Consider the following 27,571-nt stretch of genomic DNA (forward strand, 5'->3'; position numbering starts at 1 on the left):
GCGCCCCAAGAGACCTGGAATTCTTGAGAGGTTTACAACCATCCTTAAGTTCACATTCTAAATAGCACATGTTTTAGGCTGTGTGACAGTTCTGTGTTCCCAAATACAGATGTAATTCTGTTCCCCAATTACTGCTCCCAAGTAAACTTCTCAGATCACGTGCTTCTACTTTTTCACAGTCCTCGCTTTCCCGCTCTGGTCGAGGCTCGTGGAGCCCTCTCTTTCCCCCTCATCCCCATGGAGTGCAGTCTCACCACTCGCAGGTTAGCTTTAATATTTTTAATGTATTTATTTATTTTTAAAAAAGTTATTTATCAAAAAAAATTTTTTTATGTTTATTCTTTTGAGAGGGAGAGAGCACTGGAGCAGGGGAGGGGCAGAGAGAGAGGGGACACAGAATCCGAAGCAGGCTCCAGGCTCTGAGCTGTCAGCACAGAGCCCAACATGGGGCTGGAACTCCCAAACCACGAGATCATGACCTGAGCCGAAACTGGACGCTTAAGTGACTGAGCCACCCAGGCACCCCTTAAAGATTATATTTTTAAGTTATCTTTACACCTATTGTGGGGCTTGAACTCACCACCCTGAGATCAAGAGTTGAATGCTCTACTAACTGAGTCAACCAGATGTCCCCTAGATTAGGTTTTATAAGTAACTGACCAAGGGAGAACTTGGACTTGTATGTAGTTTCTCTGGGCTCTGAGGGAGAAGCCTCCCCACTCTTACCTTTATCCATGCCCTGTTTATTTGATTTAAAGTCTCCCATATATCAGGGCACCTGAGTCCCTCAGTCAGTTAAGCATCCAACTTCAGCTTGGGTCACAATTTCGCAGTTTGTGGAGTCAAGCCCCATGCCTGGCTCTCTGCTGTCAGCTCAGAGCCTGCTTAGGAACTTCTGTCCCCCGCTCTCTGCCCCTCCCACCCTTTCTCTCTCAAAATTAAACATTTAAAAATAAAGTCTCCCAAATCTCACATTCTTTGTTTCTAAGTCCTTATGGTTGCTGTGGTGTGTGGTTTTGGATCTTTGATGTTGGAAGGCGGAGATAATGTTTGGGGGAAAGTGTACAGAAAGAGACCTTCTGAAGTCCAGGGTTTTCTTTTAAAGTTCCCAGCGTCCTCAGTTGCCTCCTGGGTTTGGGTGATCTAGAGATCATTGGCTGCCCTCCCAGCATGCTCTGCGGCAGCCTCCTACACAAACACAGCGGGAGACCCTGGAGCCCTGAGAAGCTGGAGGGCAGGCCCGCCCCCCACTGGTGGAAGCCATGAAGCGAGGGACTGGCAGGAGAATGTGGCAGGAGCCTACGGCCACTTCTGTGCTTTGTTGGCACTCCAGACTGAATCCATAAAAAGTGGCATCAGCTTTCTAAGTATTTCCTGTAACTCTGCTTTGTCAGCTGTGTCTTGCAGATCTCAGCCAGCCTTGAGGCAGCCTGTGAGAACTGGTTTGTCATTGTTAGGGGCCCTCATCTTGCTGGGTGGCAGGTGCCTGTGAAGACGAGGACCTGTGCTGTTCTCACCAGCTCCCACCCCACACCCGGTGTATTCTGGGGCGCCGTGAGCATTTGGTGAAGGAGAGAATGGAAATGCTCGTTGCTTGGAGGGACTCGTGACCGGCATAAGCAAAAAGATTTAGCCTGGGGTTTTTTTTTTTATGTCTGTTCTTGAGAGAGAGAGTGCAGGGGAGGGACAGAGAGAGACAGGGAGGCACAGAATTCGAAGCGAGCTCCAGGCTCTGAGCTGTCAGCACAGAGCCTGACTTGGGGCTTGAACTCACGAGCCATGAGAGCATGACCTGAGCCAGAGTCGGAAGCTTACCTGACTGAGCCTTCCAAGTGCCCCAATTTTTTTGTAAGTAGGTTCCACATTCAGCATGGAGCTCAACATGGGTCTTGAACTCACAACCCAAGATGAAGAGTCAGACACTTGGCGTGCCTGGGTGGTTTGTTTGGTTAAGCATCTGACTCTGGAGTCTGGCTCAGGTCATGATCTCACAGTTCTTTTTTTTTTTTTTAATTTACTTATTTTTAAGGGTTTTTTTTTATGTTTATTTATTTGAGAGAGCATGAGCATGAGCAGGGGATGGGCAGAGAGAGATAATCCCAAGCAGACTCTGCAGGGTCAGTGCAGAGCCTAATGTGGGGCTCAAATCCACGAAACCGTGAGATCGTGACGGGCTGAAATCAAGAGTTGGATGTTCAATTGACTGAGCCACCCAGATGCCTCATGATCTCATGGTTCTTGAGAACCAGAGCATTGGGCTCTGCGCTGACAGCATGTAGCTTGCTTAGGATTCTCTCTCTCTGCCTCTCTCCCCTGCTTGTACAGGCGTGCTCATTCATTCTCTCTCTTATCTAAATAAATAAGTAAACAAACATTAAAAAAAGAAAGAATTGGATGCTTAACTGACTAAGCCACCCAGGTGCCCCTAAAAAGATTTCACTTTGAGGTTATTGCAGTACAGTGGGGAAGACCACCACTATCTTGGCCATAGACATCATTTAGGAAAAAATAAAAAGATTATGAAATTAGGGGCACCTGGATGGCTTGGTTGAGTGTCCGACTCTTGAGGTCATGATCCCAGGGTTGTGGGATCGAGCCCCGCATTGGGCTCTGTCCTCGGCATGAAGCCTGCTTGGGATTCCCTCTCTCCCTTTGGCCCTGTCCCCAACTTGAGCTCTCCCTCAAAAAAAACAAAAACAAAGTTTCTGGAGTTAAATGTATTATGGAAAAGATATAAATTCATTATAAGACAGAATATGGACCAGCACCTCAACAAGAGTAGTGTAGAAATCTCAGGACTTTCCAGGGGTCTAGCCCTCGGCCTTGTGGGCTCTAATAATTTTGCATGGTGGTGAATTGGAATTAGATTGACTTCTATTCAGTTAATTCACAAGGGCTACTTTATGAATAAATGAGAAGGCCAGTTTCAAAACTAGGGAAGAAAAATACAACCTCTTTCCTAAGCATACCTCCCGGGGAGCCTGATGTAAATAGGAGGCAGCCGGATGCTCCCTTGCTGTGCGCTCCCCTCGTTGCTTGTACTTCCCAGCATGTTGGTAATGACTTGTTTATGAAATATTCCCCAGAAGATGGTGCTCGTGGGAACGGACCTTGCCTTTCCCTGCTGTATCCAGTGTGCGATGTCCAAAGCAGGGGGATGCTCACTAAATGTGCTAAGTGAGAGAAAGTTAGATGGTCAGTCCCAACGTTGTCGTCCTCGGCTCATAGCCTGAGGGGGCCATTTCCACTACCCCTGCCTCGGACCGGGGAGGGTCTGCGGCTGCCTGTTACACATTTGAATGACATCTTTGGGCCAGGGGTCTGAAAGTCAGGAAAAGCCTAAATTGAGTCCCTCGTGTACAGAGCCTGACGCTGGGAGCAAGCAGTGTGGGTCCCTTTTGAAGTTTCGGTTTTCAAAATAATGTTAAACATTGCATTCTTCCGGTTGTGAGGATGAATGAGCTATGGATTGTAGAAACAAAATCATTCCAAGGGCCAAAATTAAGTGGTCGATTTGCTCAGGTGTCTCACATGAGTCCAAGTTGGCTGTGCTTGGGCATCAGGGCTGGGTCATCTGACACCCCCAAGTGCTCTGCACACACTCTCCAGAGGCAGAGTGTCTGTCCGGGCTGGGGACGTCGGCAGCTTCCTAGCAACGTTGTGTAGATTCAGTGATTCAGACTCCGGGTCCTTGCAGGACCCTGTAGACACCGAGGGACCGAGTTGGCGGCAGCAGTTCACTGGCCCACGTTACTGAAAGCCAAGGCTGGCAGGGCCTCCATTGAGCCTGGCGCCTCGATGCCATCATCTGGTTCACAGTGGGCCCGGTGCATTGTTGCTGCTCACACAAAAGCAGCCTTGTTGCAACTCCTTGTAAATCCATCCAGGTTGATGGGCCTGAGCCAGGACCATGGCAGTTGTTTGTGACACCAGCCGGGAGGCAGGAAGCCAAATTAGTCAAGATAAATGTTGGTCATTTAGTAACTGAAGGGAGATTTAAAAGAATTTCCAAAAAACCAAGCACCTTGGATCTTAGGGATTGTTCTGAAGCTTTGCCACGAGTTGGCTCTCAGCTGGGGCCTGGGGGTGGCTGGAGAGATGGTCTGCAGTTGCCAAGCACAGAGTGTTCTTCGGCGGGAGGGCTCCTAGGGACAGGAGGAATCTGCGGTGGTCGATGTCTGAGCGGAGCCCCCTGCCCTCCCCCGGGAGACAGAGAGTGAGGCTCTGTGCTCTTCCTCCAGGAGAAGTGGTGAACACCCACGGGCCTGTGGAGCCTGACAAAGACAACATCCGCCAGGAGCCCTACACCCTGCCCCAGGGCTTCACCTGGGATGCCTTGGACCTGGGGGACCGTGGTGTGGTGAGTAGGCCCGGGCAGGCCGCAGTGTGGATCGAGTGCCACTTTGAGTGAGCCCTGCTGTCCTGTGGAGACAGCTACTACTCAAGACTTTCCCAAGGACTCTGTTGAGAGCCGGTCCAGGCTTGTCGGGGCAGACGCACACCTCTCCCACCCCGGCCCCCGTCTGTTATCTCTGGGGCCTGCCCGAGACGCCACGTTATAGAGCACTTGGCTTCTCGGGCAGGGCGAGAGTTAGGCTCCACAGCTCTCCGGAGCCATCCCCTGCTCCTGGGTGTTCCCTTGTCTCGTTCGTCTTTTCATCTCCTCACTGTCTTAATGACGCCGAGGCCGGTTAGTCGGCTGACAGTGACGTTCTTGCTCTGCCCCTCTGTGTACCTGGGTCACAGCCGCTCTACTTTTCAGTGGCTCGGCTCCCTGGTACAGCTGCGGGGAGAGTCCCTGCCGTGCCTGGCGTGAAAAGGGCTTATGTGATGAAACATAGTTTTTGATAGTTTGCCTTGTCCCTCTGAAAAGCTTTGAGCTCCAGGATGTTGGGGCTGGCCCCTCACATCTGGCAGAGTGGTTCTGAAGCTGCCCCCTGTCTCTCTGCAGCTGAAAGAACTCTACGGCCTCCTGAACGAGAACTATGTGGAGGATGACGACAACATGTTTCGGTTTGACTACTCTCCGGACTTTCTGCTGTGGTGAGCGTGAGGGCTTCCCGGCTCGGCCGGCCGTGGGGCAGGGCCGCCGTCCGGCCCGCGTCCTTGCATCCTCAGCCCTGCCAAGAACCAGCCTTCAGATGCCAGCTAGCGTGTCTGTTTTGAATTCCCACATCTGAAGGAGAGAGAGATGCTTCCAGTGGAGCTAAGAATCAAAACCTTATTTAAGGCAGAATGACTGGGGGAGGGAGGCCTTTGTGCCATAGGCACCCAGAAGAGATTGGTGTGTTGTACGGTGACTGTGTAAGAAGGGAAGGGGTGATGAGACCTACTGAGATTTCAAAAGAAAAGTCATTTCCTATCCGGTTCCTGAGCATGCTTGGTTATATGAAAACGGCCTTGCTTGGCTGAGCCAGTCCAGCCTCCTGGGGCCACGTTTAATATCCAGGAGCATAGAGGCATGAGGCTGAAATGGAGAGGGACGACTGCCTGAAAAGGGAGGACTGGGCAGGCAGACAGAGGGGGTGATGGCGTCTGGGGGGCAGGTGGAGACCTGAGCTCTGGGTCCTCTGTGATTTCTCAACCACCGTCTGAGCCAGTGAGGCCTGTCCTCCAGCTTAAGCGGTCATAGTGAGTGAGCATCAAGAAATTGGATCGGGTGCGAAGTCAGTATGACAGCTTGGATTGGGTAGAGGAGGCCAAAGGGGCTGAGCAGCAGGAAGGGGCTCTGACTCATGCCACATGTGTGCAGGAGGGCTTGGCCCTAACGAGAATTCAGCGGGTAACCGCCAGGGAGGTGTAGCAGGAGCTTAGGACAGAGTCGGCTGTGGAGCCCATGCAGCCTGCCCAGCCCGCTGGTCAGCAGCCACCGCGGCCTCGGTCTCTCTTCCAGGGCTCTCCGGCCGCCTGGCTGGCTCCCCCAGTGGCACTGCGGGGTTCGAGTGGTCTCGAGTCGGAAACTGGTTGGGTTCATCAGTGCCATCCCAGCAAACATCCACATCTATGACACGTAAGCATCAGCACCCCCACTCCCCACATCGCCACCATCCTGCTTGGTCTGCAAGCGAGGGAAGATACACATACCTTCCACAAAGTAAGGGTGAAGATCCCATGAAGGGAGGAACTCAGATCCTGGGCGTAGAAATTCATAATAGAAACCTTGTTTTTTGCTCTGAGTTCTTGCTGGTTCTCTTTGGGCTTGGGCTGAACGGGGTCCAGCCTGAGGACCCGGTGCTAGCTGCATAGGGACTCAGTGGCTGCACTTGCACCTGTCACATGGTGGCGCACTTGAGCAGCCTCAGAAACAGGCCAGAGCCGGTGCGCCTCAACAGTTTGCCCTGGAAACTTCAGCACTGGATACTGCAGTCTTCCGGGCCTACAGGCCCTGCGTTCTAGTGGGAATCAGAACCCTCAGAACTCCAGGGTAGCCCTTGACTTACTCAGGTGCCCTGCCCACTCCAGGTGGGGCTCCCCCATTCTGCAATTGGGGATCCATCAGGTAGATCCTGGTGGTGCCTTCAAATAAAAGGGTTTGCTTGAGCCTCATGTCTGTGGAAAGCACGGTCCGCTTGAGGGAGTGGGTTCCGTGCCTGGTGCAGCAGAGCAGCGGCGGGGTTGGGGGACTCCACGTGCCCGAGTTGGGGTACGGGTGGTAGTGGGATACATGCCTGAGCTGACGGCCCCCACACACATGTGGCCCCAGGAGCTTGAGGGGGGTGTCTTCCCCACTGGAAGTCTGGTCACTGGGGGCTCTCCTTTTCTCTCCAGAGAGAAGAAGATGGTGGAGATCAACTTCCTGTGTGTCCACAAGAAGCTTCGCTCCAAGAGGGTGGCTCCGGTCCTGATCCGGGAGATAACCCGGCGAGTTCATCTGGAGGGCATCTTCCAAGCTGTTTACACTGCCGGTGTGGTGTTACCAAAGCCTGTCGGCACCTGCAGGTACAGACCGCTTCCAGGGCGCTCGCAGTCTGGCTGTGCCGCTCCCGCCGAGGGGCTTGTGCTGCCGGTGCCTCCTGCCTGGTGAGGTGGCGGGCAGGCACCCACAGAAGCCACGTCGAGAGCCCTGGGGAGTGAAGGGGAGGCTGTAGGGATAGACTGGAGAGCAGGGGCCCTGTCCAGAAGGTTTAGCCGTTCTCAGCCCCACTCATTCTTGCCTTTTGGAGATGGGAGGTCAGTCTGCTGGGGTTTGTTTTTACTTTTTAAGCCCCAATCTGGATTTGGATGGTAAATATCCAGAGGTGTTCTTGGTTGGCTCAGTTTTGTTTTGAATGTTATGTGGGCTGACGAGAACATGTCTGATCCCCGTGTGACCCAAGGATGGCCTCTGCCTCACAGAGCTGTTTGAAGCACTTGAACGGTCTCTGCCTCAAGAAAATCAGAAGGGAAACGTCCGGCAAAGGCAGTAGAGGAGGGAGGAGGAGGGTAAACATTCTGAGAACTAGAGGGCTTTTCATGAATTTTATTCCACACGTGACAGTTGCTCTTCCCAGGCAACTGCTGTAACAGCGAAGTGGGTTTTGAAATCAGAAAAGAGAAATAGAAAATCCAGGAAGAGCTGTGGCAGCTCTGCATTTACGGGTGGAGGTGGGGGTGGGGGCTGCTGGAGTGCCCGGTGCCGCCACTGCTCCTGGGGCCTTGATGGGTCTCTCACGCCACCTGCTGGCCATCTGGAGGGCTCCGTGCCATCCCCTCCTTCGGACTAGATCAGAATCCTCTGAGGACAGTACATTTGTGTCTCCACAGGTACTGGCATCGGTCCCTAAACCCACGGAAGCTGATTGAAGTGAAGTTCTCCCACCTGAGCAGAAACATGACCATGCAGCGTACCATGAAGCTCTACCGACTGCCAGAGGCCAGTGGTGCTCTGGAGCGATGGGCTGGGGCAGGAGAGGCCGAGGAGAGCCTGTCCCTCAACAGGAACGCAGCAAGGCTCTGGCGGGGCGATGGGAGTGGGAGCTCATCAGAAAAGTGACCCACTTCTTCATTTCTAGAGTCCTGGCCTTTCTGTCTCTGTTCCTGTCATCTGTAGCACGGGTTTTATTTAAAAAAAATTTTTTTTATATCTTTTATTTATTTCTGAGAGACAGAGAGAGACATTGCGAGCAGGGGAGGGTCAGAGAGAGAGGGAGACACAATCCGAAGCAGGCTCCAGGTTCTGAGCTAGCTGTCAGCACAGAGCCCGTCGCAGGGCTCGAACCCACAAACTGTGAGATCATGACCTGAGCCGAAGCCGGCTGCTTAACCGACTGAGCCACCCAGGCGCCCCAACAAGGGTTTTATTTTAGGTTGACTTTCTCGGTTCTCCCAGGTATCTGCACCTGGGCTCTTCCCTGTATCTGTTGATGAGCTCAAGGAACACCTAATCTGTGATTTTAGCCTTAGGGAAGTCTAAAGAGCAAGATGAATCTGATCACTGGCCTGCAGCACCCCCCAGAGTCCAGTTATAAATAAGCTTTGGGGCATCTGGTGGGCAGGGAAAGGAGGGGTGACGCCAGCCTATGAGAGCAGAGAGAGAGGGAGACACAGAATCTGAAGCAGGCTCCAGGCTTTGAGCTGTCAGCACAGAGCCTAACGTGGGGCTCAAACTTGAAAACTGTGAGATCATAACGTGAACCAAAATTGGATGCTCAACTGAGTGAGCCACCCAGGCGCCCCTGAAAGCCTCCATTTCTAATCCCAGTCCTTCCCCCTCCCCTCCCCCTCCCTTCCAAATTTGGCGCAGCGTTGAGTGAGCTGGTTTTCTGTTCTGGGCCTCACTGGTTTCCCAGTGGAAGAAATGCTGCTCCTTGCTCCCTGGCTGTGTGTGGTTTCAGGATCCTTGCGCTCTGAAGGCCATGTGTCTTCCCATAGAGCTCTTCCGTTCCTTGGAGGCATGGCCACTAGGCGCCTGCAGACCAGAGAGGCATCCGCCTGGATTCGTCAGCCACCAAGCTGACATTATCAGCCTGGAATCGGGCTCATCCTGCAGTGGGTTGACAGTGTCCAGATTTGAGAGATGATGCAGCACAATTAGATGCTGCCCCAAAAACCAGATTGGAGGGGGGGCTATGATGGAAGTCTTCTTTCTGTTATGACAGATTTGTCCTGAGTTTAAGGCAGGCAAGAGCATTCTTACAGTGGTGTCATAGCTAGAAGGCTGTCTCTGGATCTCCCCACCTGGGGGTGAGAGGCCCTTTCAGTGCAGGATTGGAGGTGTCATTGTGGGAGCAGCCTAGTTGAAACAAGGTCAATGAGTGTTCCCTGGAGACCTCAGGATTCGCGAGAATTTGGGTGGGGAGAGATCTAACCGCTCTTTCGAAAGCAGTTTCTACCCAGGGAAGCAGTTGGATCAGGGGGTCACTGAGGTGCAGAAACTGTAACCCCACCCTGTTTCGGACTTGGCTGACCCACACCTTTGTGTGTTGGGCCTTTGTGTGGGGAGGTCCTATCAATATTTACTCCAGAGCATCACATGGCCTCATTCCACAGACGCCTTTCTTAAGAAAAAGCAGCTGTGGGGTGGGATCCTGGTTTAAGATGAAACCCAGGAGTTTGGTGCTTTTCGGCATCTGACTTGCAGCAGGCCCTCCCTGCTGGAGGTGCTGCCAGTGCATGGTTCTGAACAGACAGGCCCAGCAGGCCCCTGGTGCGTGCTCTGCCGGGCCCATGGGCTCCGGCGGCCTGGGCTGGGGATTGGCCTGTGACAAGCTCGAAGCCTGCGGGACAGACTGGCACAGGAAGAGGTCAGCTACAGTCCAGTGGGAGATGGCGAGGGTTCGGAGAAACGGAGCCAAGAAAGGCTTGACAAGGCGGACGAGTAGCCCTGAGCCGGGCCTAGCACATCCGTGAGGGGTTTGCTCCATCACGGCCCTGTTGACATTTGGGATCGGGTCATTTTTTGTCACGGGGACTATCTTGTTCATTGTATGATGTTTAGCAGCTTCCCTGGCTTCTACCCACTAGATGCCAGTGGCGCCCCTCCCCTTTGTGCCAACTGAAAATGTTGCAGATTATTGTCATATGCCCTCCAGGGGCACAGTTGTCCCTGTTGAGAACCGCTGGGTTGGAAGGACAGAAAAGACACTCAGAACTGCCAGCTGGTCCAGAGGTGGAAGGTCCTCTGCTCCGTGTTAGGGAATTCCGAGCAAGGGACGGGTGTGAGGGGTTGTGTTTCTTTAAGCAGGTGGCCTGGGCCATGTGGATGAGCGATCAGAGCGATCGCCTCAGCCAGAGAGGGTGGCCTTCACTGGACAGAGAGGGCCAGAGACCCCAACTAGGCAGGACTCATGCCTGAGCAGTGGGGCAGTGAGCAAGAGGCCATCGCCGGGCGTGACTAAGGATTGTCTCTTGAGGGCCTGAGTGGATGGACCCAAGCTGGGGTAGGAAGGGAGACTATGGAGGGTTGGGTTCCTGCCGGGCTGGAGAGGGAGCCAGGATACTCACAGCATGTCTGATGCTGTCTCGTCTTCTTTCATTCCAGACTCCCAAGACAGCTGGGCTGCGACCAATGGAAAAAAAGGACATTCCAGTAGTGCATCAGCTCCTCACCAGGTACCTGAAGCAGTTCCACCTCACACCGGTCATGAGCCAGGAGGAGGTGGAGCACTGGTTCTATCCCCAGGAGAATATCATTGACACTTTCGTGGTGGAGGTGAGTGCGAAGGGTGTTCTGGGCCCCGGCAAGGCGTCCCCCTCAAGCCACTGGGTTTCTCACACTTGGTGACTGAAGACCCAGCCAATTGATGGCAGTGTTGGCACCCTAGACTTCCTTGATCCTCCCTGCTGGGTCCTCCCTGAAGACAGGAAGTTGTAGCTTATACTTGCTAAAATGGTACCTTCTGGACTTGGCACAGGCCCTTCTTTTATCCCAACTCCCAGTCCCCACTGATGACACAGTAGAAAAGAACTGGTCCCTCTTCCTCAGGTAAGCCTTCGATTCCCCGCCCATCCCAGCTTGAGGTAGTACGGGCCGGGCATCAGGGACGCAGTCTGGGGGAGTGTGAGCCGCACAAGGTCCCTGACAGGCGGGGCAAGAGCTCAGCAGGGTCACAGCCCCTGGGCCGGCCCGCTTTTTCCTCCTGGCTCTGTCCTCAGGTGCCTTCAGCCAGTATGTTCTCTCCTGCCTGCACATCCTGTTCGGAGTGGTCCCCGTTGGTCTGAGGGGGCAGAGCTGCCCTCGTGGCATGGAAGCATGGAAGTGACAGGAAACACAGTTCCCAGGCTGCAGAACCACCGCGCATGCGTAACCTTGCCTCCTTTCATTGTTTTCCCTGCAGAATGCAAACGGTGAAGTGACAGATTTCCTGAGCTTTTATACGCTTCCCTCCACCATCATGAATCATCCAACCCACAAGAGTCTAAAGGCTGCTTATTCTTTCTACAATGTCCACACCCAGACCCCCCTCCTAGACCTCATGAGCGACGCCCTTGTTCTCGCCAAAATGGTGAGCAGACTGGAGGGCCTGGACACGCGTGGGGAAGGGCAGTGGGAGCGGTGGTGAGCACAGCCGGCCTCCCTCTCTGCTTAGGAAGGGGCCCAGCACTTCTCAGCTAGCGGCTCAAAACTGGGAGGGAGCAAGGGGCATCCACATGAAGTGAAGGCACTGAACTCCTGATTTATTTCAGTGAGTTTTGTTCTCACGGGAGGTGCTGCCAAGGAGCCTGAATAGCCAGGCCGGTTCCGGGAGTGAAAGGGTCCTTACGACTTCCCCAGCATGGGAATGGGGATATTGGTCTGGGTCGTGGTGAGTCATTGGAGTGGCTGACTATAGCACATGAGGGGAGGGGCCCAGGCTTTAAAAAAAAAAAGAAAAGAAAAAGACCCAAAAAGGTCTGTGTCAGTCAGTCCTTCATCATGGGTCCTGCCCAAATTGAGAGCGGCCCCCAGAGGCCGGCCAGATGGTGGCCGGTTCAGTTCTGTTCACACCATCCGTGCCCTGTCAGAGCTTATGGTAAACTTGGTGAGATTAAGGAAGCGTTTTTGTCATGGTCTCAAAGCAGTGTATCAGCTGCCCCAGAGTCACAGGGTGCACCTGAAGGCCTAGTAGTTGAGGTGTCTGATAGGAGCCAGCTTCTCAGAGGAAGGACTTCCGGGCTTGGGGTCCAGAGAAGACTGTGCCAGTGACTAGTGTTTGTGGGAGGCAGGAGCAGTAACCCGGACGCCGAGTATGCGAGGGTGCGCTCAGAGGGCCAGCAAGGAGAGGCCGGGTAGGGCGACGTTCCGAGCGTCACGAGTGCCTCCACCGGAGCGCAGGTGCTGGCTGGAGTCTGGATTTAGCGTGGGTGCGGCTGGAGCTTCTGAAGGCCGATCACTGTCCTGGCCACCTGTTCGATATGGCTTGCACGTGATGGAGGCGGGAGGGCAAGTTAGCTTTGGTCTCTCCTCACCTGTTCTTGTTTTTCCCTGCTCTGCAGAAAGGGTTTGATGTATTCAATGCCCTGGATCTCATGGAGAACAAAACCTTCCTGGAGAAGCTCAAGTTCGGCATAGGAGACGGCAACCTGCAGTATTACCTTTACAACTGGAAGTGTCCCAGCATGGGGGCAGAGAAGGTACGTCCGCGCCTCCGCAGGACGGGGCCGTGGGTCTGGGCCCTTGGTAACTGGCGCTTGGGGCTCTGCGAAGTCCCCTCCCTCCGAGGGTCAGATTGGCAGAGTCCACATTCCCCTTTCAGCAGTAGGTGTGGGGGGTGGCGGAGGGAACAGGTGCCAGAGCCACACAGAAGCAGGAAGCCTGTCTCCATCTTCTCTCCCCATGAGGTGAGCCGCCTCGGCTGGCTGCAGGCAGGGCATTCAGGATCGTCTCAGGGAACCGCAAGTCCAGCTGCCCGCGCTCCGCCGGGAGAGTTAGAGCCAAAGGATCTGAGGCGACTCCTGTGCTGGGCCACTGCCCTCATCCCCGAGGGACCCTCAGCACTTACAGAATGAGTGACAGACCAGCCGGGGTCGGGGGGGAGGCCTCATGACTAGTTTGGCTCCGGTTGCTGGCAGTTGATTTCCTTGAAGGACCTGGGTGACATCCAAAGCCCCTCGTGGAAGTTGAGTGAGGGCTCGGGGCTCCCAGCAGCACTGTGCAGACCCTCGCCCTTGGACCTTCTGAACCGGGTGGGAATGTGGGATAGACTTTGGATGGCTATCCACTCAACCCCGCCTCTCCCTGTTGGCTCTCCTAGGTTGGGCTGGTGTTACAGTAATCAGTTGCCAGTGAGATTCTGGATAAAGCCACTGAGAATTCAAACCAGGAAATGGAACCCCACCACTTGTCGGTCCAATTTTCACAAACGTGAGAATCCCTGGCAAAGGGAACAGAACTGAACCGGCTTTACCAAACCGCCGCTGAACTTGACAATTGTATTGCATCGTGATGGCGTAGGCTGCGCGATGTCACCTCCGGCCGTGTCTCTGGTCTCCCTGTTTTCCAATTAATCACATCCTTTCGCAGCCGTGATCAAGGGAATGTAACTGCTGAAAACTAGCTCGTGATTGGCATATTATGGAGTTAACGGGTGAATAATAAAAGTATATATATATATATTATATATATATAAATATTTTAAATATCTTTCATGTTCCAAATGTACAAGGATGCTCGGTCTCTAATGAAAAACTGAATCCAGATCATTCCTCAAAATTAGAATGCAAGGACAGTGCCAGACAAACACATATTGGTACAGTGAACGGCTTTGTTCTGTGAGTGGGCATGGACTTTCCTTAGGGGAGCAGGAGAAAGAGGACGTGGGGTGGGGGGCATCTTAACTGGTCTCCCTTCTGAATGGGCTGGAATGATTATCTTCGAGAAGGCAGGGTGAGGTGGAGGGACTGTGCCGGGCTTGTGGGGGTGCTCAGAGTTCCCAGAACTACAGGCCGAGTCCTGGGTGGGGCTGTCCCTACTCAGAGGCTATCTTGCACATGCCCGCCCTTTTCTGTATTCTGAAACTGGGCGGTGGGGACCTCCTTTGGAAACAGATTGCTTTTTCGGAGTCCCTTCTTTCCTCCTTGCTCTGCTCCCTGTGGGAAGTCGTCCTGCCAACTGATTTTAAAGGGCTCTTTAGCCAGCTGTTGCCAACTTTATATGGACAAGTCCCCTGTGAGATTGATTTTCCACTGCCTGGGGTGACTGGCAGTTTGAAGGGGACATTTGACCTCCTTGTAGCATCTGGGACCTTGTGGAGACCGTATCAGTGCAATTCCCGCTTAGCTCATCTTAGAGCGAAGAGCCAGCACCCTGACCGCCCTAGGGTGTCTGGCCAAGGTTGGCATGGGGCCAATACCCAGAGCCCTTCAGCCACCAGCCTGTGGCCTGTGCCTTCCAGTCCTTAGCCAGCTCTTGTTCTCCTTTCCAAGACGCACAACCCACAAGTCATAGCAAGGAGCGGTGGCCAGACACCGATCTGGATTGGACAGCAGAAGTGATCTCATGTCGCCATTGTCTGAGTCTGATTTTCGCTGATGAGGTGTTGTGGATTTTGGTGGTGGTGGTGGCGGTGGTGGTGGTGGCCGTTGATGCCAGTTTCCCCAAGAGTGGTGGAGCGGTGTGTCGTGGGCTGTCCGTGCAGGCGCTCCTCAGGCGTGCTCAGTTCAGGTGGCTCGGGCAGGATTGGGCTGTGGCGCTGTGAGCAGCCCACATCCAGGCATGTGTGTAGCTGCTCTCAAGGAGGAAGTAAATGGGAGGTAGCGTGGGCCGGCTTCCTGGCTGCTTGCGCGCCGCAGCTACTCATGGGGGTAAGGAAGTTTTAGCCAGCAGGCGAGGCCTAGCCCACTCCGGCTAATGGAAGCCACGCTCTGCAGGCTCACGGAGCCCAGTTGCAGGCCGTGGGTTCTGGCGAGGTTTGCCAGAGGTTTGCCAGAGGCTAGCCGGGAGAGTGCCCCCAGATAGCTGGAGGAAATGGTGTTGCTTGGGCTGGGGGCTGCGCCACCTGTGCTGCCCACTGTGCGGACTGCCGTCTCGGCCACTCCAGTGTGTTTCGTTTCCATCAGCAGCCTCTAGGGGCCTCCCTTCTCCTCATTGTCCCTGTGCTGTCCACTGCATGCGCCAGCGATCGCGGCTGACCTTTGACTCCTTGACTCCAAGATACCCAGACCAAAGAAGCTGCTGTTCTTAGCAAGATGTGCACTGCATTCCGCAGACCGGAGAAGTCGGACATGGGCTTGCCTTTACAGCCTCACAGACATCAGACACCCGGCGCCCCACATCTCAGCGCAGCTCACCCTGTGCGGGCCCCTGAGGATATCAGAGAACAAAGTGCCCGACTCGTTCCTACCTTGGGTGGGACCTCGAACTTGGAAAGATTCCCTGTCTTAGGCCTGGGCAGTTCTGGACCAGGTCCCAGTCCAAGCTGCCTGCTGAGAGTTGGGGTGCACACCAGGCCCTGACCCAGTCCTGGAATGGGAACTGCGAGGCCGTGGCTGCCCTAGAACAAACAGATCTCCTGGAAAGGCCCCTGTGTCTCCCTCCAAAACCATGTGGCCTGCTCCTTGGACTCTGCATGGTAGGCACCCTGCCCAGCCCTCCGCACTGCCTCCCGGGGCTTCGGGAGTTGGCTTGGTGCCTGCTGTGTGTCTCTTTTTGTCCAAACAGATCCCAGCTTCTTCACTCAGCCCCTTCCAGGACTTCCGGGCAGAGAGCTCAGAGAGAAGCATTGCTTGGGCTTCAGGGCTCCCTGCAAGGAGCCTTGCAGGATCGCAGAGCCAGGACTGGCCTGACCCAGACAAGGTATGGACCCTAGGGCCTCCCAGCTCATCACCTGGGACCTGCCTCACGCAGCCGTTGGGAGTTCTCCTGGGGATGGCCGTCACCCTCTGCCTCCAGTACTCCTTGCTGCCACCGCTGGGCTTTTTGGACACCATGTTTCAGACATTTGTCTCCTGATTTTGGATTGACTGTACATTTGACACCCTAGCACATTCCCGTGGCCCCTGACCTCTGTGTAGGGGAGAAAGCTGAGGAGAAAGGAGGCCTCCATTCTGGATGGAGGTGTACATAGGGCTCGCTACCCCCACACGTGCCTACTTTCAAAGATGCTAATGTTTGATTTGAAGACTGGCCTACACCAAGCCACCTCAACACCCGGGCTTATGGGAAATTCAGGCCTTGCCTGCAACTCTCATCTAACTGCTGTGCTCCCCTCCTTACTTGCTGAAGCCAGACGTGGGGGTCCCTGTGGCCTGAATTCTTTGCCCAAAGATGACCAGCATTTAACCAACTGAAGAGATGGCCCAAAGGCCTGGGTACTATCATAGAACTGCAGTCTGGGAGAGGGGCAGGGCCTGACTATCGAGGCAGGGGAGGGGGCAGGAGCACATTCCTGGCCAGGTGCCTATGCACCCAGGGGGCAGCCTTCTTGTGGCCTCGCCCGCCTATCCTACAACCAGAGCCGTCTTCGCCTTTGCCCCACCACAAAGCAAAGGCAGGCCCACCAATGGGAGGCTGTGCGGGACAATCTCATTCGGTTAAATTCAAAAATACTAACTGCAGGCAAGGAGCTGAATCTGGGAACCAAGAAGGGGGAAGCTTCACTTTTGTCTGGGCTATTCTCTGGGCTGTGGGAGGGGCATCCGTTTCCAGGGCCGGGGAGGCACCAAACGCATTGTAGTTCTGCTGGTTCCATCTCACTTGTTTCTAATAAAGGAAGCAGCTGAACCAAACCTCTCTGCCCTGGCATTCCTCGGGTCAGCAGGTGGCAGTGGAACAGAGCCCATGGCCCGGGCCAGAGCAGCCACTCCAGGGGGCCGCCGGGCCCTGCAGGAAAACCCCTCGTCACCAGTCCATGGAGGTAGTAGCCTTTGAATACTTTTCCTTTGGTAAGGTTCTCCTTTCAGGGCCCACCTGGCTCTTTTCCCCTGACTTCTCCCATCTGCCTGCAAGGAATTGGTACTGACCCAGGTTCACTTTGTGTCAGAAGGGCCGCTGGCTTCTGGGTCAGCATCAGGACACCTTGGCGGAGGGGTCCAACCCTGGCTTCCTCTGCTGAGAGCAGAGCACCCCCTCGGGCCAGGTCAGCAGTGGCTACCCTGAGGAAGGGCCTGGGCCCTATCCCGTCCCACACCTCCCTTTCTGGGCCAGCGGCCGGATGGTTCTGTTGAGCCACCAGGGGTAGCCCTGCAGGTCACCAGGCTGCTGCACAGCTACTGAACCAGCTCTCCAAGGAGGGCCCCCAGTAACTGCATTTAGTCTTCCCATTCCCTCGTTCTCTTTCTCTGGAACTTTCCATCCATTCCCTGACCCTGTGCTGCTTTCAGGCACCCTGTGGCTGGTGCCTCTGAGTCCCTTCCCAGGGAGTCTGGGCCCTAAGCTGCAGCCTGAGGATATAGCCTCCTCCCAGAGGACTCCTGACCCCTCCTAACTCTCCCTGTGTCTCTCACCTCCCCCAGCAGGTCACAAGCACCTTGGTTCCCACTCTTAGATTTGGGCTGAGAACGGAGCCCTGTGGTTGGTCACCCAGGGACCCAAGTTTCAAGTGATTTCTTTGCCTCTACCTCCATTCCCACCAGATTTCGTGCATTGAAGACTTGCCCTTTCAAGGCCCACTTCCCAGCTTTGGGGCTCTTACCCTAGCAGGAAACCCTCTTGCTCTGCCAAACCAAAGAAGAGAAGCAAGAGTGGGGGGCTCAGCCCAGGGTCCAGTGCTCACCTGACAACGAGACTGTCCACACAGGCCCTCCCCAGAGCTGGCCCTGTGGAGACGGGACAGTTCTGACTGCTCTGTGTCTGTACACCATGACTGGACTCAGCCTCGCCGTGCCTCCCACCCCAGGCCTGCAGTGTGGCCACCTGGTTTCCTACAGCCCAGAGGACCAGGTGTCCGGGCTGCCTGGTCCATTCCTTCGTTGTTCCTGGATAGGGAGCCTTCTGAACCCCTTCAGGGTCTGAGCATCCTTTCAGCCATGAATTCATCAGAACCAAAGCCACTGAGCTTGAGAGCATGAACCGGGCAGGGGTAGGGTGGGGGGTGGGGCTGTTGTCACTTCCTGCATCAGGTCATGGTTGCAGGAAGGTAGGGAGTGTCCAGCCCTGGGTTCTATGGGCCAATTCAAGCCCTAGGCCAGCGCCATCCCAAGCCAGTGTTGGTGCTTTTGCCTGCTGGAGCCCAAAGTGCCAGGGCTCCACACTGAAGCCCCGAAGCCCCCTTCCAGGCCAGTTTTCTCCAAATCCAGCCACCTGCTGCTTTGGCCCCTCTGCCAGCTGCTCCAGGCTCCCCCAGCAGCCAGCTGGTTTCTAGGTCTTGTCTGGTTACCTGGTGGAAGGAGAGCCCACAGTCTCCGGGGTGTGTCTACTGACCAGAGGCCTTGGACGCAGCTGAACCCGGAAAGCAGGGGTCTGTCAGTCCTGTCCCCATCCCCTTTAGGGCCATTACAGTTCTCTGGCAGAAGCCTCTCCCCCGTTCAAGGCCCTTCATGGTTGGGGGCAACAGAGCTGGTGAGTTGATGTCCCCATAGTCCTGTGATGGAAGCCGCTCTAAGCCAAGGGGAGGGGTCAGGCTATTTTGAGCTGCCACACCTCCTCACCTCTCCCACTGTCTTCCCTCCTCTTGAGCCTAAGGGTATGACCACAGAGGTGCTCAGGGTGCGGCAGTGGTAAACTTGCTTACTTGCTTCTTTATTTAAGAATGTTTAACATTTCTATTTATTTTTTAAAATTTCTAATGTTTATTTTTGAGAGATCGTGCGTAGAGGAGAGCCAGAAGGAGAGGGAGACACAGGATCCGAAGCAGCTCCAGGCTCTGAGCTGTCAGCACAGAGCCCAATTCGGGGCTCAAACTCATGGACCTCGAGATCATGACTTGAGCCAAAGTCAGACGCTTAACTGACTAAGCCATCCAGGCGCCCCTGCTCCTTTATTTTTTAAAATCGATGGTCTTGTTCTGTCGTCCACTCCAGAGCTCTTCTGTGGCACAAGTTAAAACCTACTCCCAGGTTTCCTTGGCTTTCCCTTCTTGCTTTAAGAAGGGAAGGGAGCTCAGGTTCAAGAGCTTGAGGGAGGAGCCCAGGAAAGCCTGGCGAGGGGAGGGCCTTGGGGGCAGCGAAACCCTGGCGTGGGCTGGGGGACAAGGAGGGGGCCCTTGACTACTTTGGGGATGCCTCCCCGCCCCCGGTGAGGCAGAGAAGAGCTGAAGGCTCATGTGTCTTCCTCCAATCTGGTGATGAAAGGCCTAGCCCTTCGTGAGCCCCGATGAGCGGGTCAGGCGGGCCGAGAATCCTGGGAGCTGGGGCCTTCTCAAGGCTCCAGGGTTGTAGGGAGCAGAGGAAATGCCTGTTCTCAGAGGGGCCAGGGCCACCCCCCAGCACCCAGCTGAGACTGGAGTCCAGCGAGTGGGCAGAGCGAGCAGGCTGGAGGGCCTCTGTCACGGGACGTAGCCTGGCACCCAAGGACCCTGGGGCGGGTCAGTCCGGGCCTCAGAAGCGCTGGATGCGGATATGGACGAAGAGCGTGGCTGGTGACAGTGAGGCCCCGTCCTTGGAAAGCAGGTGGATGTGGCGGTACCCTGTGGGGCGGGGAGCCATGTGTCAGGTTCTGTGTCCCTGACCCCACTGGGCCCAGGGGCACAGACCACATCCCACCTCTGGCCTGGGGGGGGGGGTGGCAAGGTCTGAGAGGGGACGCCAAGCCCAGGTGAACAGGGTCTTGGAGGGCCACACCCCCATCCCTTTCCGTCTCCACCAACCTTGCTTCAGGCTGTTGAGAGGCAGCGTAAACTGGCCCACAAAGTCATTGGGGGAGGTGGTGTCATAATCTTCTACCACAAACCGGACCAGGACCAGCTCAGGAGCCCGCAGCTGGAACTGCAGCGTCTGCCCCCAGCGAGGGTTGAAGCCTAGGGTGCAGGCCTGGCGGTCAGGAAGCAGCTGGCCCCCGGCCCCCTCCCTCCAGCAGGCGGCCCACCCACCGTTGTTGAGCACGTAGTTGGTCTCCTTTCGGGCACAGTCTGCAGGGACCCCGTGGATCTCGACACGCACCAGGGGATCCACGATGGAGCTTGGCTTCTCAGCGTTCAGCTTGGGCAGCTGCTGTGCGGTCAGAACCTGCCGGGGATGAAGGGGAGCTTCGGGCCAGGCCCCCCATCCCTCCCTGCTGTTAGAGTACGAAGCCCCTTGCCCTCAGCACTCACCCCGAGCCTACCAGCACAGGACTGGGACTCAGACCGCCCTCACGCCGAGCCGCTCAGGCTGGCGCCCTGCAGACTAGGACCTCTCCGGAACCAGCCGGGACCCCAGAGTAGGACTTGGTCCAGACTGCTGACCTGGACAGTGAGAGTAGTTCTGGGGGGTCCAGGACACTCGGGGTCAAACGTTGTGTCGGGCTGTCGCAGGCAGGCTGGTTTCAGGATGTAGCCACACTGCCCGTTTACAAGGAAGCGCCCAGCATTGAGGTCCATCTCGTAGCCTGGTGTCTGGAAGTTCAAGGCCACTGTGGACACAGCAGGGTCAGCACAGGGGCTCTTAGTGGCCCTCCTCTCACGGCTCAGTTTTGGGGTCTCACCACTCACCCCCACCATAGCTTAGGGGTGCATCATGGTAGTCAAGGGACCCAGCACCCACTGTCCCCTGCACTTTATCCCTGGTATCTCTCAAGGCCAGAGGATGGGGTTGGACATAGGCCTGGGCCAGGGTCAGGCCCAAGGAAGCCTGGGGTTTCCGGATCTCCATTTCTGCCCTCAAGGGAACCATATTCTCTTCTTTCCTCCTTTGTCAGGGCTCAGCATCCCTCCAGAGCCCACTCTTGTCAGTGTTGGCTCAGAGGGACTGCCAGGGTCTCTGTGTGTGTGTGTGTGTGTGTGTGTGTGTGTGTGTGTGTGTGTGTAAGGGGGCACATGGGAATGGAGGTTTTTAACTTCTGCTGTCATAAAAAATGTGAGACTGTTACACTGTCAGGAAGAAATGCATCTGATTTGTTTCCCCACCTACTTTCCTGACAATTATTTTAATAACTGTTATTACCAAGAAAACAGATTTTTCCACCTTCCGGAAGGCTGCATGGCCCCGTCACTGTCTGGCCCTCTCATGGTTCCAGGGAGGCCACTCCCTGCTCCTGTCGCTGCCACTCACCAAGCTGACAGCCTGAGTTCCACATCTCCTGGGGGCTGTAGTTGGCGGAGTTCATGCGCAGCCCCAGTGGGTAGACGCGGGTCAGTTGGCGGGTATTGTGCCTGACGAAGCTGTTTCCTGCGGGAAGAGTTGGGGCACAGGACGGTGATGGCCCCAGGGGTGTCCCTCACCCAGCGCCAGAGCCTGTGACCTCCCCGGTCCCAGCTGCGGGGATAAGCTGGGAACAGAGGCTGAACAACCCCCACCCCGCCAGCTCAGCCTGCCCCAGGGCTTAGAGGACCTCCAGAGGAGGCTACCAAAGCCCAGAGAGGGCCAAGGACCCCCTTCCACAGCCGGGCACTGCATCCCAGCCCCTAATCCCTGCATCCCCAGCTCCATGCCTGGAACATGGGCCCCAGGCTGACAACCGGCTTGCATCCCGCCTTGGAGGAGTCTGTGGTTTTGGCAGGCATCACCTGCTTGGGAATTCTTCCCTGTCCTCACCCTCTGGGGGACTCCCCCGCCCCCTACCGCGGCCCACCCGTCACCCTGCACCGTCACTGCTGTGTCTGGCCCTGCCACTAAGCTTGAGCCCAGTACAGGCAGGCAGCAGCCTCCCTCCTCCCTGGGTCCTCTTCCCTCCATCCATGCTGGCCTGGTGCTGGACGTGCGGGGTGCTTGTTCCCCAAGCCCCAATCTGGGGGCTCCTGACCCCTTCACTGCCCTTGAAACCCTCTCAATCTCCTTTCCAGACCAACTTCAGGATACCCCCCAACCAGGAGCCTCCACGGTGCCTCCTGCCCCCAGATGCCCCACGTCCCAGCTCCTACCTGCCTCTCGGATGAGCTTCTTGGCCTTGCGCTCGCTGAGGGAGCTGACCTGGCAGGGCTGGGGTGGGACCGGGTTTGGGAGCGGGGTCCGCAGGCGGGTGGCACAGCAGTACACGGCCAGGGCCGACAGCTCGGGGGAGATCTGCTTGGCCTGGAAGATGAGCCTCAGGGGTGGGGTGCGGCTCCAGCCCCCACTGTCCTTCCCCTCCCCACAAAGCCCTTTCCTGCCCAGGCCAGGCTGGCCCAGCCAGGCGCACTCACCCGCCGCCTCTGTTCTGCGGCCTCCACCTCCTCTTCCTCCTCTTCGTCTTCCTCCTCCTGGTCGGACAGAATTCGACCGTCCTCACTCCGAGCGGCTGGCAACTTCTTCCCCTTCACCAGGACCCGGCCCTTCAGCTGCTGTAGAGGCCAGTATGTTAGGATGATGCTTCTTGCCCCTCGGTCAGCCATGTAACCACCACTATGTGAGGGGCTGACTGGGGGTGGGGAGCAGGAAAGAACACGAGTGTTGTTTCTAGTAGGAAAAAATGGGCAACAACGTATAGACCCGTCATCCTAGGAATGGGTAGTGAAGTCCCTCCAAACAGAAGACTGCACGGCCGCCTGTTTACAGTGAATGAGGCAGCTCAAGACTGAAAGAGGGGCGCCTGGGTGGCTCAGTCGGTTAAGCGTCTGGCTTTGGCTCAGGTCATGGTCTCACGGTTTGTGAGTTTGAGTCCCGCATCGGGCTCTGTGCTGACAGCTAGCTCAGAGGCCAGAGCCTGCTTCGGATTCTGTATCTCCCTCTTTCTCTGACCTTCCCCTGCTCGCCCTGTCTCTGTCTCTCAAAGATAAATAAAAAAACATTAAAAAAAAAAGACTGAAAGAGAAGATGACCTCTTCAAAAAATATCTCACACGAAGGAAGTAACTGTAGAACACAAACACGTAACAACATGATCTTCTTTGTGTAGCGTTTGAAAGACAGCTATGTACGTAGGTATATACACGTGGGAGAGTTCTGGAAAGACAGCCGAGAAACTTAAAGATGGTCACTTCCTGTGATGTTGGACAGGGGCAGAGAAAACTCCATTTCTCATTGTATATACTTTTGTACAGCTCGATGTTCTTAACCATGTTTGTTTCATGCTAATAAAAAAAATCAAATCTAACACACACACACACACACACACACACACACACACACAGGTGAATCACATTCTCTGCATATTTGGATTGGGAGGAGGAAAAGCGTTTTCTCAAGGAGCTGGAAAAACACAAATGTCCGGAGGAGGCAGATAAAATGTTCTGGGGTTTGGGAGGAAAAAAAACACCTCGGGTCAGAGAGCAGAGGAAATTTCTAAGACCACAGGAAGAGGGGGTTTAACACTGAGCTAGAATTCCGGCTGGGAAGGGAGTTTCAGATGGAAGGATGTGTCAGCCAAGCCTTGGAGGTAGGAATAACGGAGGCTGCAGGGACTCTGCAGGTAGAGAGGCAGAGCAGGGGGGTGAGGGTGAGGGCAATGAAGGCCCTGGGTGCCAGGCGAGGGGGGTTGGGGGTGGGGAAGGCTGAGGCAGAGAGAAGTGAGGGGTACTGACCCAGGGACGTGGCACAGCAGGGGTGGATGGTGGCGAGGAGCCAGATCCCGCCACCGCTCCCCCAGGCTGGTAGTCTGGGGACACTACCTCTGGGGACGGCAACTCTTCGGGGTTCTGGGAGTCCAGGGCTTGTGTCACCAGCGCGTCTCCCAGGATGGTGTGAAGATGTCGGGCCATGACAGCCTGCTGCTCTAGCCCACAGTGGTTCTCGAGGGACAGGATGACAGGGTATGGGGACAGCTGGAGGAGGGGAGGGGCAGCAGATCAGAGCCACTTCCCCCCCGAGGGCCCCCCCCATTACACCTGGACTCCTACTCCCTTCAGGACAGGCAGGCAAAGGCACTCAGGGGGCGCTGAGGAGGTGGAGTGTGGGGACACTCTGGGGCCAGTGTGTCCATGAGGGAGACAGAGGGCAGATCTGCAGACTCAGGGAAAGAGTGGGATGTCTGGGAAACTGACGGCAGCCGCAGGGCTGATTTCGTTCTATAAATGCTCTTTATATGTTAATGACATTGACCATGTTGTTTATGTTACAAATCACTCCCCCAACCTCTTTTGTTTTTTCTTTTTAGGTTTACCTTTTTTTAAAGTAATCTCTATACCCAACATGGGGCTCGAACTCATGACCCTGAGATCAAGACTTGCACACTCTTCCCACTGAGCCAGCCAGGCACCCCCAAGCCCATCATTTTTTGAGGGTACGATTTGTGTATAGCTTGACAGAAGTTGCAATTTCATGCAGACTCCATGCTTCCTGTCATGGCTTTCCCTTTGGGAGTCATGATTAAAATGTGGTCTATTGGGGCACCTGGGTGGCTCAGTCAGTTAAGCATCTGAACTCTTGATTTTGGCTCAGGTCATGATCTCATGGTTTGTGAGTTTGAGCTCCATGTTGGGCTCTGCGCTGCACTGCAGAGCCTGCTTGGGATTCTCTCTCCCTCTCTCCCAGGCTCTGCTCCATGCTCATGCTCTCTTTCAAAATAAATTTAAAAAAAAAGGGGGGGGTTCTTTCTCACTCCCAAGGTTTTCTGCTGGACATTTTGTTAATTTTTTTAAATGTTTTATTTATTTTTGATACAGACAGACAGAGCATGAGAGGGGAAGGGGCAGAGAGAGAAGGAGACACACAGAACCGGAAGCAGGCTCCAGGCTCTGAGCTAGCTGTCAGCACAGAGCCTGACGCGGGGCTTGAACCCACCAACGTGAGATCTGACCTGAGCCGAAGTCGGAGGCTTAGCCGACTGAGCCACCCAGGCGCCCCTCTGCTGGACATTTTGTGATTTTAACATATTTACTAAACACGAGAGCAGGGGAAGTGAGGCTCTTCAGCTTTCCTCTACCCTATTGGCCAGCAGTCCCAGTAGCACTTGGTGAGTGAGTGATTCTCTGGGCAAGGGAGTTCTTCTGGAAGGACTGAGGATGGCTGGGGTCACCGGGAAGGCTCTGGGGCTGGGCATCGGGGTCCTGGGGAGCTCACAGTGAAGGCATGGTCACGCACAGCCTGGACCACATCCCGGAAGAGGATCTTGGAGGTGAGGGTGTGGCCGTGGTAGATGACGGGCTCCCCTCCAGGCCCCTCCCAGCAGTCTAGCTCCACACAGCGGCAGCCCTGTGCAAAGGCCCTGCGGACAGACAGACAGGTGGGCAAGGTGTCCTGTGGGTACCACAGGGCGCAGCAATTGGCAGACAGAGCCAGGTAGGCGCCCCCCGCCCGCGGAAGCCCATGGTGAGATCTGAGCCCCATGTCACCCCCGAGCTGGGCTCCCGTATGTGCTCGCCCCACCATCCCAGCTGTGGTACCTAACATAGGCCTCGGTGCTGCTGGGCCCCCCAATCTGAGAGTCGGTCAGATAGGTATTGTGCGAGGAGGAGATGAAGTAGTGGGAGAGGGGCTGGTCCATGTCCTGGAACACGCACGTGTGGGCCGGGTCCAGGGCAGCCCCTTCGGGTGACAACAGGTACATCATGAAGCCATCCAGTGTCATCAGCTCGTGTTGCTTGGCTGCAGGGATGGGCAGAAGAGAGTGTCAGGCCACAGGGAGGACCCCGACATCTAGCCCCACGTGTCCCCAAAGCTCACTCAACTTAGTAATAATTAGCACCTATCTAGAGACCAGACTCTCCTTAAGTGATGCCACTGACTTTTTAAAAGTAATCTCTATGCCTAACGTGGGGCTCAAATTCACAACCCTGAGATTGAGTGACATGCTCTACTGAGAGCCAGCCAAGCACCGCTTTAAGTCATGCCATTTCATCTGCATCCAAACCCTGTGAGGAAGGTGCACTACTGTGCCGTTTTACAGATGTGGCAACTGAGACTCCAAGAGGAGAGGTAACCTGCTCAAGATGGCACCTACTGCCAGTAATTGCAGATTACTGCACTTAGCTAGAAGCCTGGACCTGTCAGATGCCAAGACAGGGCTGTGTTGACCCCCACCCTGCCTGTTAGACTGTCACCTGTCTCATTGAGCTCATAGGTGTGGATGAGCTGCTGGGCACGGGCCAGCGTGGCGCCATCCTCGCCCTGGTCCTCCAGGAACTCGAGCAGCTCGGGGGCGCTCAGCACGCGGTCCTCGCCGGAGTACCGATGGAAGATCTCCTCCAGCTCGGGGCGTTTCAGCAGCCGCCTCAGAAACTCCTCAATCTCAGCCCCCTCCAGCCGCTCGTTGTTGGAGTGGTCACACTCCTGAAAGGCAGCAGGGAGGAGCTCAGGGCAGGGGACAGCTGGCCTGCGCTGACACCTCTGTCACCTACAAAGGCTAGGAAGGCAGATGTCCCCCATTTCACAGGTAGAGAAACCGGGAGCTAGCGAGGCTCTGGGTGTCACTGAAACTCACACCGCTGGTAAATGGCAAGGCTGGGATTCTAAGGAAGGTCGCTTGGGTTTAGTGCCTGGTCCCTGTATACCCATGACCTCCCAGCAAAAATCAAGATGTGGGAGGAAAAGCAGTGACCCAAGAGCAGGATGAGCCGTAATCTGCCCACCCCCTCCCCCGCACCATGTATACCTTATCATCCTCACATTCTCCAATTCACACACAGGGTCAAAGAGCAAGTAACTGCAAATGCACGTGGAGCTGTGGCCCTAGGAGTACGGGTGTCATGGCTCTCCTCTTTTTTTTTTTTAAAGAAAATTTGTTTTTAATGTTTTATTTATTTTTGATACAGCATGAGAGGGGGAGGGACAGAGAGAGAAGGAGACACAGAACCGGAAGCAGGCTCCAGGCTCTGGGCTAGCTGTCAGCACAGAGCCTGACGTGGGGCAGAGCTGACTCCTGCCTGCACTCCTGTGTGCAAGCCATGCATAGTCAGCTGTGCAAAGGCTGCCTGCAGACTCCGAGTAATGAAAACTATAGCTTTGCTGCTCACTCTGTAGGTATGGGAGGGCCCTGCTCCCCAGCTCTGCCTGAGGGTGAAGAAAGTTCTGGGCGGACACTTCCATCCTGGCCTAGCAGCCTCAGGGGAGGGTAAAGGCTAACTAGGCCCAGATGGGGCCTCTTCCGAAGGGAGAGGCCACTCTGTCCACAAAGGCTGGTGACTCAGAGGTCAGAGTGGGGGTAGGAGCCCACCTTGAAGAGGCGGTAGGCATACATGTCATTCATGTCCACGTTGACCATTCTGAGCAGGCTCTTGATCTCCTTGAAGCTCATCTTACTGTCCTGGTTCGAGTCGGCCCGGTGCAGATAGGAGTGGATCCAGGTGTGGGTGCTCAGGAAAATACCAGCAATAGCCTGGGCACGGCCCCCCGCGGACAGGTAACTGACAGGGTGGCCCCCACCGCCTGGTCCTGGGGCTCCCAGGTCTAGGAGCTGTACTTCTCAGCCTGGGGACTCCCTCCCTCCATGGGGGCCGGGACCGGGCTCGCCAGAGACGGCTGGCCCTGGCTCAGCCCGTGGGACCCCCAGACACGGCCCCCCCTCCCTCGCGCCCGGCCCCCAGGGCAGGATATTGATCGAGGCGCTCGCGTTGGTTCATGGCATCGAGGCGCGCGCGCAGCTTGGCCAGGCCGCGCACCCAGCGCTGCGCCTCCTCCGGCGTGGCCGCGGCCAGGTCCAAGTTCTTGCGGCGGCCCTTGAAGGCGATGGTGAGGCAGCGCGCAGGCGGGAAGGCGCCCCCGAAGCGCCGCAGGCCCTCGGACTGGTGGCCCTCGCGGACCGCCTCGAT

General features: G+C 55.7%; 2 protein-coding genes across 2 annotated transcripts in view; one reads left to right on the forward strand and one right to left on the reverse strand.

Annotated features, from left to right (window-relative positions):
- NMT1 (N-myristoyltransferase 1) overlaps nt 1-16,623 on the forward strand; it is a 34,961-nt gene extending 18,338 nt beyond the window's left edge. Inside the window, exons 4-12 of the mRNA XM_029928954.1 lie at nt 4,242-4,360; nt 4,952-5,043; nt 5,894-6,010; nt 6,769-6,939; nt 7,744-7,852; nt 10,460-10,630; nt 11,256-11,423; nt 12,394-12,531; nt 13,152-16,623. Coding sequence (XP_029784814.1) covers nt 4,242-4,360; nt 4,952-5,043; nt 5,894-6,010; nt 6,769-6,939; nt 7,744-7,852; nt 10,460-10,630; nt 11,256-11,423; nt 12,394-12,531; nt 13,152-13,172 — 1,106 coding nt within the window. The 3' untranslated portion in view covers nt 13,173-16,623. The remainder of the gene's footprint in view (nt 1-4,241; nt 4,361-4,951; nt 5,044-5,893; nt 6,011-6,768; nt 6,940-7,743; nt 7,853-10,459; nt 10,631-11,255; nt 11,424-12,393; nt 12,532-13,151) is intronic.
- Nucleotides 16,624-18,777: 2,154 nt separating this feature from the next.
- The window catches only part of PLCD3 (phospholipase C delta 3), an 18,482-nt gene continuing 9,688 nt past the window's right edge, over nt 18,778-27,571 (reverse strand). Inside the window, exons 3-15 of the mRNA XM_029928957.1 lie at nt 27,357-27,571; nt 26,977-27,106; nt 25,865-26,093; nt 25,208-25,409; nt 24,885-25,029; nt 23,495-23,647; nt 22,092-22,229; nt 21,831-21,981; nt 21,022-21,138; nt 20,217-20,383; nt 19,863-19,998; nt 19,641-19,790; nt 18,778-19,460 (exon numbers count right to left, since the gene is read on the reverse strand). The exon at nt 27,357-27,571 is cut by the window's right edge and continues 15 nt beyond it. Coding sequence (XP_029784817.1) covers nt 19,372-19,460; nt 19,641-19,790; nt 19,863-19,998; nt 20,217-20,383; nt 21,022-21,138; nt 21,831-21,981; nt 22,092-22,229; nt 23,495-23,647; nt 24,885-25,029; nt 25,208-25,409; nt 25,865-26,093; nt 26,977-27,106; nt 27,357-27,571 — 2,022 coding nt within the window. The 3' untranslated portion in view covers nt 18,778-19,371. The remainder of the gene's footprint in view (nt 19,461-19,640; nt 19,791-19,862; nt 19,999-20,216; nt 20,384-21,021; nt 21,139-21,830; nt 21,982-22,091; nt 22,230-23,494; nt 23,648-24,884; nt 25,030-25,207; nt 25,410-25,864; nt 26,094-26,976; nt 27,107-27,356) is intronic.

Source organism: Suricata suricatta, chromosome 17, assembly GCF_006229205.1.
Source record: "Suricata suricatta isolate VVHF042 chromosome 17, meerkat_22Aug2017_6uvM2_HiC, whole genome shotgun sequence".
Classification (NCBI taxonomy): domain Eukaryota; kingdom Metazoa; phylum Chordata; class Mammalia; order Carnivora; family Herpestidae; genus Suricata; species Suricata suricatta.